General features: G+C 37.3%; 1 protein-coding gene across 3 annotated transcripts in view; it reads right to left on the bottom strand.

Moving 5' to 3' along the window:
* Positions 1–12,334, bottom strand: part of Plxdc2 (plexin domain containing 2) — a 385,031-nt gene that overhangs the window by 45,154 nt on the left and 327,543 nt on the right. For 2 of the 3 annotated variants that reach the window (XM_021192901.2, XM_029536023.1), the window contains one exon: positions 4,716–4,782. In XM_021192901.2, coding sequence (XP_021048560.1) covers positions 4,716–4,782 — 67 coding nt within the window. The remainder of the gene's footprint in view (positions 1–4,715; positions 4,783–12,334) is intronic. The other variant, XM_021192904.2, reaches the window with a different exon arrangement.

The following is a 12,334-nucleotide window of genomic DNA, read 5'->3' as shown; positions in this document are numbered from 1 at the left end:
TGTGTAATTTTGTCATCCCAGACTCTCAGCTTTCCCATTTAACTACAGTCTTACCCAGTCAAACATGGAATTTCTCCTAACAGTATTTCCATGTATCTCCATAGTTACTAAATATCCCAATGGTAACCTATGGTTAATTCACTGTAGTGAACACAGATAACCCACTCTTATTTGGTTTCTGCGAACACATCTGTGTTCACCCATCTGATTCCTTTCCTACAGCTCCTTTACTTCCTTTTTTACAATGTTTCTTTTTAATTTGTTGACTTTCACCTATGTTTCTGAACCCTTCCTTTCATTTTGTGCCTTTTCTTGTACTTCCATATCTATACCCAGGATTTCATTTTATTTGGGGTACCGCTTGGCAGGAGTCTGACATTGGCCAAGGACAAGGAAATGGGCNTCAGGCAGGAATCTGACATTGGAAGTAAGCTCAGGCAGGAATCTGACATTATGGCATAATAAGGAAGTAAGTTTCGGCAAGAATCTAACTTTAGGCTGTAATAGAGAAGTAGGGTAAATCAAGAAGTTTAGTCTTAGGGTGGAACAGAAGAACTAGGCTTCAGGCAAGATTTTGGGCTTGGACAAGGAAGTGGGCTCAAGTATTTCAGCCATTATGACAAGCCCATTCAAACAACTGTTAAGAGAGTAATCGTTTGCTGCTTTGTTAGTTCCTTATTGTACTGCTTGCCCAAAATACTTGCATATAATTAAAATGGTATAAAAGGTGGATTGGAAAATAAAAATTTGCCTTCAGTCTCAGAATTGACTGGGGTCACACTACAATGTTGTCTGTCTTTTTTCTTTTAAATCCTCGCTCCTGGGCTGGAGAACCTGTTGACTGACTGAGCGGGCTTGGTCAATTTTACATCTTGAGTGTTGACAAATATGCATCTCAAGTTAACATTCCTTTCCTTAAGGCCAAGCTCAAATCTACTGAAGGGATATATGCATGTGGATGTTCCAGACACCTCAAAATAAATAATTCTGGGATGGAATTTGCTGTCTATTGCTCTCAATGAGCAGTATTAAAAACCTTTGTGTTTAAGGTTTTGGTTTGCTTTTGCATTTACAAAAGAAGTTACATGTGTATATGTTGTAAACTTAAAAGCATTATTATTAGGATTTTCAAGGCATGAAGAAAATCTCCAGACATGCCTTTTCATTGTTTTTACATCCCCTTCCTCCCCAAATAAAGCCTATGGACTCTGAAGACAATAGGGAATATATAGTAGTCAACATTTTAAGACATATGTATATAAAGCAGAGTTGTCCTGGAGGAACACATGTAAATAACAATACTGCTTACAGGAGACCAAGTTGTCATCAGCAGTAGATGTAGTGATAAATATAAACATTTGTGCTCCTGTTAAGGCAGAACAAGTGATACCCTGAAACCCACACTCCTCTAGGCAGGAGTCTTGGTCAGAGAACATGCATTATCTACTCAGGCACTGGGAATTCCTACAGATTAAGATGAAAATAATACACCATTCTAATTACAGGAAATGAAACACAAAGAAAAAGAGACAGACAGAGTTAGCTAAATGAATGAATAACTTGTACATACTACCAAAACTGAAGTGAAATTCAGAAACTAAAGTGCCCACACAACACACACTAGAATGAACACTTTAATGTGAACAACACAGATTAAAGTACTTAGAAGAATAAATTTATAAAATATTGACAGCAGGGGTTGAAGAGATGGCTCAGTAGTTAAAAGTACTGGCTGCTATTTCAGGGGACTTGATCAATATTTAGCATCCACATGATGGCTCACAACCATCTGTAATTCCAATTCTAGAGGATTCGATGCCCTCTTCTGGCTTGCACAGGCAATTCATGGTAGCCAAACATGCTGGTAAAATACCCATACTAACACACACATACACACACACACACACACACACACACACACACACACACACACACACATTGGTATCAAAGTCATTTTACACAAAACACATAACTATAAATCTAATGAGCTCCTGCTATCCACATTGTGAAATGTATTCCATATGCACAATGTACCAGCTCACTTGGTTCAATGAGGTAGAACATCACATACAATGTGGTGGATTTATTAGTCAGAGGTATAATAGCTACATGTTGTATTCAAAAAATGACTCTGGGTGTAGGTTATGAAGAGAAGTAAATGTGCAGTTGTCAGGGTAGCCTTGGCCAGAGCTGTTGGTCAATTAGGCTAAACCAGTGGCTAGTACTCTGGGAACCACTGTGATGATGGTGCTAATGGTGGTAGAAGAATTAGTTGGTTTAAGGGAAGTGAGAACTAAGAAAGTATTTTAGATTTCTTTTGTATTTTTTAAAATATGCAACTTTTTAATAAGACTACGTTAATTCTGAAGTACAACATGAACATGAGTGTATGTGATTTATACGGTAAACTTTAAGCACCAGAACTATCAATGACCAAGAATATGTTTGCCCTTGTTGGAGTATGCTGTCTTCCCCCTTTAAGAGCACAACTTCTCAGAATTGCTCCATCACTGGAAAACACTGTTGTTTACCCATGTATCTGGGTTCATTTCTGTGCCTGTGGTTTCTTCATTTCTGAAGCGCAACATCCTATACCTGAGAGAACATTGAACTGTCATGGTATGCAAGGAAAATGGACCGGAGTTGATGAACTTGTTTATATAACTGCAGGGACAGGATTGCTTACTACAAAGCTAGTGATGTGGATAATTTAATTACAAACAACAGGAAACATGGATTATTACAGAATGCATTAGATTCTGACCTTCTTTAATGCCATCGCAGACCGCAGAGCACCAATGTACTTGGGAGACTTCTCTCTGCCTCACATAGTTAACAGGGAAAATACTCTGGGAGAAGAAAACTAAAATGTCTGGATCATACTCTGGACTTTTACACAGTTTTGAATACTCGTTTCAAGAATCTTTTGAGAAAACTGTGCTTACATGAGTTGGCTTGCTAGTCTGTGTCAACTTGACACACAAACTAGAGTTGTCTGAAAGGAGGCACCCTCAACTGGAAAAAATGTCTCCATAAGGTGCAGATATAAGGCATTTTTAAAATTGGGATTGATGGGGGAGGGTGCTGCCTATGGTGAGTGGTGCCATTCATGGGCTGGTGATCCTGGGTTCTATAAGAAAGCAGGCTGAGCAAGCCGTGGGGAGTAAGCGGCACCCCACCATGGCTTTTGCATCAGCTCATGCTTACATGTTTCAGCCCTGTTTATATTCCTGTCCTGAGTTCCTTCATTGATGAACAGTAATAGTGAAGTATATGCCTAATATGCCCTTTTTTGCCCAGCTTATGTTTCATTGCAATGGTAGAAACACTGATTAAAACAATGAGAAATACAGGAATCTGAAAGCACAATTATGCACTTATCAATGTGCCTATTTTTTTTCTTTTTGGAACTGTGTCAGATAATTGAGATAGGTGATTCCTATAAAACAGTCTAATTACCCAAGTCAATCTCAAAAATAAAATTACATCTTCTGTATTAATACTGAACTTAAAAGTTGAACAACATTGGCTAGTCAGTTGGATTTTTTTAACAGTTCTACCATGCAACTCAGGTTAGCTTTAAATTCATGATCCTTCTGTATGCTGGGATTACACATGAACCTCATGTTGACTTTCAAGAAGGTTCCATTTTTATTTATTTATCTTAAACTTTATTTACTGACACTGGAATTAAACTGAAGGTCTCACATACAAGGCAACTGCTATATCTTTGAGGTCCATTCTTCACCCAAGAATGTTCTCAAAGAGGTATTTCTCAAGATTTTTATGAGTCATCTAACCTCAAATGCATTTTCACAAACCTCTTACTAACCTATGATATCCTTAGCTGTTCCTAAGGTAGTGCCGTGGCTTGACTAGATTCACTGGATGAGAAAATTTGTGTCATTGTTAATTCTCATTAAAAGGTATGCTTTAAAATTTAACAATGGAGGTTTCTAGAGAGGTGACTTGGGGGTTAAAAGTGCATACCACTCTTGAAGAAAGCTGGAGATTGGATCCCCACACCCAGGCCAAATAGCTCACTACTCTCTGTAACTGCATCTCCTGAGAGACAGGCCCGATGCCCTCTTCTGGTCACTGTGGGCATAGCATACATTCATGTTTGCCCATACATTCATACAGCTACTCTTTAATAAGGGAAAAGGAACAATTATTAACATTGTAAAATTGAGGTGATACTGAAATGATGGTCAATATGAGTCAGTAAAACTATAAGCAGGCTAAAATTGCTTTTCCATGTAAAATTGATAATCGGATTACCATATTTTATACCAACTCTCAGTAGGTTATACCAGTTCACTGCAACCAATCTTTCCCGCATACCATTATTTTGCTATTTAAGATCAAAAGAGGAGCAATGAGCACTTTAATGACAAAAAGAGAAAACAATTAGAAAATCTGCCTTTTGTGCATACAAGCTTAAATCCCAGATCTCAAGTTCCCTAGCCAGGTTGTAGTGCTCTGAGCTTTCATGCACATTCTAGCCTCAATCACCTCATCCCTACTTCCTGCCTTCAGAGAATGGGTAAGAATAAAATGAAGTAATAGGCAGTTTATTCTAATGTTTGACATCCATTAAGGATTCAATTTCAGCCTCTTAATTTTCTTAATAGCCAAATTAGATACTACTGTAATTAGGTTATAATGTCACATGTTATGTCAAATTGGTTCCTGTGATTTACAAAAGAGCACACCTGTACCTCTTCCGGGCATCCACTATCCACCCAGTCCTGCCGATGGCGATCAAATCCACTGGAGCATCTTCAAAGAAGACCCCATTGTAGTTGAAGAGAGGATGTATACCATGTAAAAAGAAGAACCAAAAGAAAAACACTGGTAAACAGACAATTCTCAGATATTTTAGTATAGAACAACATTAACTTTCTTTTGATGAACTGAGTACTGGAGACACTGTGTACCAGCTATAGGGTGACATCACTCATTCATGCTTCCACAGTCAACATCATATATAACAATGCATCACTCTCCTGAGGCTAAACACACTACATAATGTTGACATAGCTCCATGCCAAATAAGAAAATCACATTTATATAATGTTGGTTTTCTTTCCCTCATTTTCCTAGTTAACCACTAAAATAAAAGCATACAAATTATTTGTAGTCAACATTTTAAAAAGATTTCTTGTTCTCTCATTTATATATTCCCATCTCATAAACTCTTGATTGTGTAGTAAACTCAGGGGTTTCAAAATCTCTTCAAACAACTTCTAGTGGATAATCTTCAAACCAGTGGTCCTCAATCTTCCTAATGCTGTGACCCTTTAATATAATTCTGTATGTTGTGGTGACCCCCAACCAAACATTATTTTTTGTTGCTACTTTATAACTTTAAGTTTGCCTCTGTTATGAATCATAATGTAAATATATGATATGCAAGATGTCTTGTGTATGACCATTTGAAAGGGTCATTGGTCCCCCAAAGCAGTCACAACCCACAAGTTAAGAACAACTGCTTTAAACCCTGGAATAATTTTCATGATACAGGTGTGATCTTAACTCTTGTGCTGTACAGGATAGACTACACTGGCAACATGACTTATTTTGGACATCAGAGTTTATTCTAGTATAGATTCCTTGTTCATTCTGAATAGGTTGACTTCTGGAGAGCTGGGACCTAAGTTACAAAGAAGGTTATTGTCAGGCATATTCCATCCCTGTAGGACTGATCCTCAATGAGAACCCTAGACCTCAAAGCACTATGAGCTCCTTGGTTGACAATATCTTATTGCCAAAAGAGGACAGCTGGAAGCTAATGCCTAGTCTCATAGGTCCATTGGGCTATGCTCTATGAATCTTATCCCAATCCCTCTTTTAATTAATTTTCCCCTACAATAAATGGCAGCTTTGAGCATAACAGCTTTTCTGAGCCATATGAGTCCCTCCAGTGAGCTTGAGTGGGCTTTGGGGGAATTTTCAGTTATGTATGATTAGATCATGCCAAAAAGATCTGACTAGGCAAGAACTCGGTCAAAAGATTTGGTCATGGTCTTCCTTTTAACTGGAATGCTTTTTCTGTCTATTTTATCGATCCTTTAGATCACATTTATCTTCATGATCTGGCAGTTTCAACTCAGAATATGCCCTGACAGTTTTGTAAATGTCATGACCAGTTTTATATTTTTTTGCATGTATGTGGACTATATATGTGGTATACAGCCATATATGCTTGTGGGAGCCTGGGAACACAGGAGCCAGAGGGGCATATCAAATGTCTTCTTTTATCACTCTGTGCCTTAGTCCCTTTAAACAAAGTTTTGTACTGAACCTGTAACTAGTTTGGTGGCCATTGAACCTCAGTAATCGCCAACTAGTGTTACAGATGCATGTGTGACTACACCCAGCATTTGTCAAGATTTTGGAGGATTTGAACACAGACCCTTAAGATTTTGTAGCAAATGTTCTTACCCACCATGTCATCTACACATCCCCATTTACTCATAATAGTTAAATTTGATTGTGTTAATTTTAAATTTAGAATGTTGTACAGATTGTAGTTAATATAACTGACTTATACTGTCTTTTGTATAGAAATTCAAATTAGTTTTGACAGTCAATTGGTAATAATATTTATACTTCCCCTTAATTTCAATAATTGAATATATATTTATACTTAAGAATGTGGTGGTATTTTTCCCCTGGCCCATATGTTCAAGGCTCTTCCCCACTTTCTCCTCTATAAGTTTTGTGTCTCTGGTTTTATGTGGAGGCCCTTGATCCACTTGAACTTGAGTTTTGTACAAGGAGATAAGAATGGATCAATTCACATTCTTCTACATGCTAACTGCTAGTTGAACCAGCACCATTTGTTGAAAATGCTGTCTTTTTTCTACTGTATGGCTTTAGCTCCTTTGTCAAAGATCAAGTGACCATAGGTTTGTGGGTTCATTTCTGGGTCTTCAATTCCATTCCATTGATCTACCTGTCTGTCACTGTACTAAACCCAGACACAATTGTGGATGCCAACGAGGGCTTGCTGAGAGGAGCTTGATATAGCTGTCTCCTGAGAGGCTCTGCCAGTGCCTGAAAAACACAGAAGTGGATGCTCACAGCCATCTATTGGATGGAGCACAGGGTCTGCAATGAAAGAGCTAGAAAAAGGACCAAAGGAGCTGAAGGGGTTTGCAGCCCCATAGGAGGAACAACAATCTGAACTAACCAATACCCCCAGAGCTCCCTGGGACTAAACCCCACCCCCCCCAAAAAAAACCACATGATGGGACTCATAGCTCTAGCTGCATATGTAGCAGAGGGTGGCCTAGTTGGTCATCAATGGGAGGAGAGGCCCTTGGTCTTGTGAAGGTTCTATGTCTCAGTATAGGGGAATGCCAGGTCCAGGAAGCAGGAGTGGGTGTGTTGGTGAGCAGGGGAGGGGGTAGAGATAGGGGGTTTTCAGAGGAGAAACCAGGAAAGGGGATAACATTTGAAATACAAATAAAGAAAATATCTGATTAAAAAAAAGATGTGGTGGTATATTGTTAATCCAATAGGAATTTATTTACTCAACAAAATGAATGTCATCCCAGTCTTATTTAATATTTCTTGCAGTTCTTATGGTTTTAATTTGCAACCTTCTTTTGCTCCTCATTTGTTTTGCAATGAGTTCACTTGATTTTTTTTCTAAGAATCCTCACCAGAGACAAAGCTTTGCCCGAAAGAGCATATTATAATTCAAATGGAATGTGAAAACAACCTCCTTGTCAACGAGACAGACTATATTTATCATTCCCCCAAGACGGACCCATTGAAAGATTGATCCATTAAATCCTAGCTGTCTTATCCCACCCACGTGCATTGAAAAAACTCAAGGGTAGCGTTATGTTCCCGTGAGTTTAGGCATCCTGGTTCTGGAAATCTGTAGGTGACTGAAGCTATGTCTCTTGCTCAATGACACCATGATACGTGGTGCTAGTGAGATTTCTGGGCTAGTGAGATGAAGGTTGTCTCTTCCTTTCATCTCTCAAATCTATTTAAATATTAAAGAGTGTGTTGATACATTTGGTAAGTGTGAATATATTAACATTGTTTTGCACAAAAATTTGAGGAGTCAATTGACTGCTAGTAATTACATGAAAGTGATAATTTTGAAATATAGCTTGTTTCATGCCCTCTAGCTTAAAAGTATTACTGGGATATACCAATTTTTACTATAAAACAGTACTAAATCTCACAACTGTGTCATAGGATAGTATCTTAGAAAAGATAATCTTGACATTTGTTAAAATTACCAGGGAAAATTCAGAACACATACTTCCTTTGATTTATTAAGCAATCCTGGAGTTATATTGTGTGAAATTAAGTTCTATGTGAAGTCAATTAAGGAATTCGCTTGTTCACTTACTCAGAATTCATTTCCTAGTAATTTTTCTGTGACTTATGGAGGGCAGGGAAACAGAGAATGATAAAGCAAGTAAGATTTGCTTTGAAAATGGGTGCTACTAGGACCAGGAGATGACTCAGTGAGTTAAGGGCTTGCCAATCAATCATGAGGACCTGCATCAAGGTGCCTGTCATTTCTGGAAAATGGGATCAGATTAGGAGAGATTGGGTTATGCTGGCCTATGGACAGCTGGAGAAGACCATGAAAATTACAGGCAGGAGCTCGAATTTGTCTTATGAACGTTTTTGTTTCCTTCTTTAAAAATATTCTACTGTATTATGAAAAATTGGAATTCAGTTTTTTTGTTTTGTTTTGTTTTTTGGTTTGCTATGTGATCATTGAAAAGCTATTAGTCAGATACTAAAAAGGAATCTCTGAGGCCTAGTGACTACCTAGTCCAGTTGAATCTACTATGTCCCATTTCAAAAGTAAAAGAACGATTAAAGAAGACATTAAACACTAACCTCTAGTGGCTACACTCATGTATGCAAAAACGCGCACATGTACCTGCTCATATATAATACATATGCACACACAGATGTAAACCTACATAGAAAATAAGTAAAAATGAAGTTTTCTTTTTTGACATAATTTTAATTCACTAATATAAATAAATAATTTAAAATATCATTTGGTGGGTACAAGTGCATGTGAGCTACATAAATTTGTATTATTTCTAAACACTGAAAATTAAAAACAAATCAATTTGGGGAATACTTTCCTGTTTCCCCTGAGATGCTTTTTAACTTCTCCTCAACACACTCACTCAAAGTGACCCTGCCATATCTTAGCATCTTTATTTGCCAGTCTTTTAACAGTTTAAATCTGCTCTGCCAGCTAACTTAATGAATTGAGAAAGTTTCTCTGGCAGCTGGAGCTCAGTACTTTCCTCTGTGAATGAGCACCTTCCTTCATAGTTCTTACAACACTAACACTCAGAAACTACTGCTTCCTGTAGGCACCACCCGTCCTTGTGCTAGCTCATCGTGTCCATCAGATTCACGCGGCTTGGTTTTGGTGGCTATTGCTAGCTTTCATCACAACACTAGGTCTACAGCACCCAATTACTAAATCTGAAATGAAAGCCTTCTTTCTGTTCAGAAAGTCATCTGTCACCCATCAGCACCATCAGCGAATCCTCCTCCTTGCCATGATACCATGTGCAGGAATCTATGCTATAACTGGCTGTGTTTGAGTATATCTTAGAAGGCTTTTGAGAAAACATGATTAAAATAAGTTGCTTAAATCGGAACTTTGTTCTTAGGCATGTTTTCATCCCTTTTAAAAAACAGATTTATTTTGTGTGAATGTGCATGTGTGTGTGTGTGTGTGTGTGTGTGTGTGTGTGTGTGTGTGTGGTTGTAAGGGCTCATAGAGATCAGAGGTGTCAAGTCTCCCTAGAGCTAGAGCTGTAGCTGGAGTTGTAAGGAATTTTGAGCTTCCTGACGAAGATGCTGGAACAGAACTTTGGTCCTGCCCAAGAGCAGCAAGAACTCGTAACTATTCAGTCATTTCTCCATAAAGAAATTTCCCTTACTTAAAAAACATGTTCTACTGAATTTGAGAATTGAAATATATTTTACTTCAGTTGGCAGTTTTTCTGCATGCCCACTATTAAGATATTAGGTACTAAAAGCCATTAAGATATTTCAAATGTTTGTCATAAGACAGGTATTTATTGTATCTGTGTCTGTTCATGTATATACACACAAACTATCTATCTATCTCTCTATCTATTTATCTATCTTTATTTATTTTACTATATACTATATATTATATATATTTAAAATGAAGTGACATTATAATGTAGAATTATTCAGTTAAATAATTAACATATTTATCTATCATCTTAAATATGCTTTGTATTTAAAACATTTGAAATGTTCTTTCCTGGTTATTTAAAAATATATACTATCCTAATAAATACAGTTGTGTTTTTTTGCAACAAATATTCCAGTGTTGCTCTTTACATCTGATTAGAATTTTGTTACTTTTCTTTTCTGAGTTTACTTACTCATTGATAAAACAAAAGGGAGGCATGAAATAATCATAAAAAAGCAAAAGGCTAATATGTGGTAATGATTTAGAAAATGCTGATTTTAACACCTGAGTTAATATCTATGTGTTAGGCAAGCAGGAAAGCAGACAACTATGCATACAAGAGAACTTCTTCTCACAGACAACACTGATAAAAGTATTTAAGAATTATCCTATGAGTCACATGAATGTGCAATGTATATTTTATATAGTACATAGTTTATAGAGTAAAATCCTTATCATATGGGGGAATTAACATCAAAGACTCTTGTGAGAGAAATCAATGTTGCTCTTGCAAATGGACCCAATTTTTCTTTATTATTTGGAAATAGAGACATTTTAGAAATATTCTTCAAATATCCCTTTAATGAACCTTGTGCAATTATTCCCTGTGTTTATATTTCCAGGTCACTTTACTTTTATTGCTGCCTCGTTCAGAGAAACCAGAGGGCCACATTTTAAATCCCTACCTCCTTTCACTCAGTATTAATGAGGTGATGGTTTAAATGTTTCTTCTGAGCCATGCTGAAGAAACTAGCGAGGCAGCCCAGAAAACAATGTTCTCATGCTCGCAGCATCTCTCAAATCAAGAGACCAAAGCACAAACCACATCACACTTCTTGTTGATCTCACTTAAAAATAGTTTCAGAAATAGGACTACCTTTACAAGGGGAGTCTGTAACATTGGTAGAAATCAACTGTTAATGCACAGATTTACAGAAGCTAAAGTATTTTATCTATCTTGGTAAACCACAGTGATTTCGTTCCTAACATAAACTCTTAGAAGGAAAGGTACATTGTAAGTGGAATGGTTGGGTAAAACAAGGTAACTGTAGGACAGGAGTAATGTAGGTGCCTCACACCGCAGGGTTGGAGGATGAAAACTCCTGATGCTGCATATTGGAGTTACTAAATACTCAAGATCTGTTTAATGTGCTATGACCTTATTCAGCTCCTCTATTCCTTTTCCTATCTCTTCTTGCTTCCTCATCCTTTTCCAGACACACACACACACACACACACACACACACACACACACACACACACATATATATATATGGAAAAAGAAAATATTTCCACAGTCGATTTTCATGCTGGCATTCTTGTTCCCATTTGCTATCTCCTGAGGACTAAACTCCTTTGAGTTTCACAGCAGGCAAGAATTAACACAAGGAATGAACCAACACTCAAGTTTATGTGTATATTAGGTTAATCCTTTCAGAAACCATTCCAGTTAGAAGCTATGTCAGCTCAGGTCAGCAACATGGTCTCATGTGATTTTCGGGGTCCCAAGAGAGGGATGATGAGGTGAGAGCAGATTGAAATGTGCTTCAAGTCATGATGAACAGAAACAAAGCCAGTTTTGAATGCAGCAATCGACTGATCCCAGATTAGGGCAAAGGAATTAGAAATGGTGCACAGCTGTTGACTTCTAGCTTGTTTACATCAATGGAATTGGGATTATTTGATTTAGGCTCTCTATAAAATTATTTGTTTTATGGCATTATTAAAATGTTTGAGTACCAATTAAGAAGCACACAAGAACAAAAAAATATTCATTAGAAAATAGTTAAAATCTATTAAAACAATGAGAAAAAGACTGGAATATAATTTTCGTTACTAATTGTGACATGTTCCCCTGTTCTCTGCTGCACTCACAGGTCCTGCTTCTTCCTGATGAAACAACTGCATCGTGGATAAACGATACAAGCTTGGCCATGTATTCATTCCAAGGATTCTTTATTACAAAGCATGGTGCTTTCATAATTTTATAAATCTAAACTCCTTGCTTGGGTACGCAGTTTACTTTTTGTTTTTCCATCTTTTAAACTGAGAGAGAGAGAGAGAGAGAGAGAGAGAGAGAGAGAGAGAGAGAGA

This window comes from Mus pahari, chromosome 3 (genome assembly GCF_900095145.1).
Source record: "Mus pahari chromosome 3, PAHARI_EIJ_v1.1, whole genome shotgun sequence".
Lineage (NCBI taxonomy): Eukaryota > Metazoa > Chordata > Mammalia > Rodentia > Muridae > Mus > Mus pahari.
Note: the sequence above shows the minus strand (reverse complement) of the source record. Positions and strands in the feature narration are given on the sequence as shown.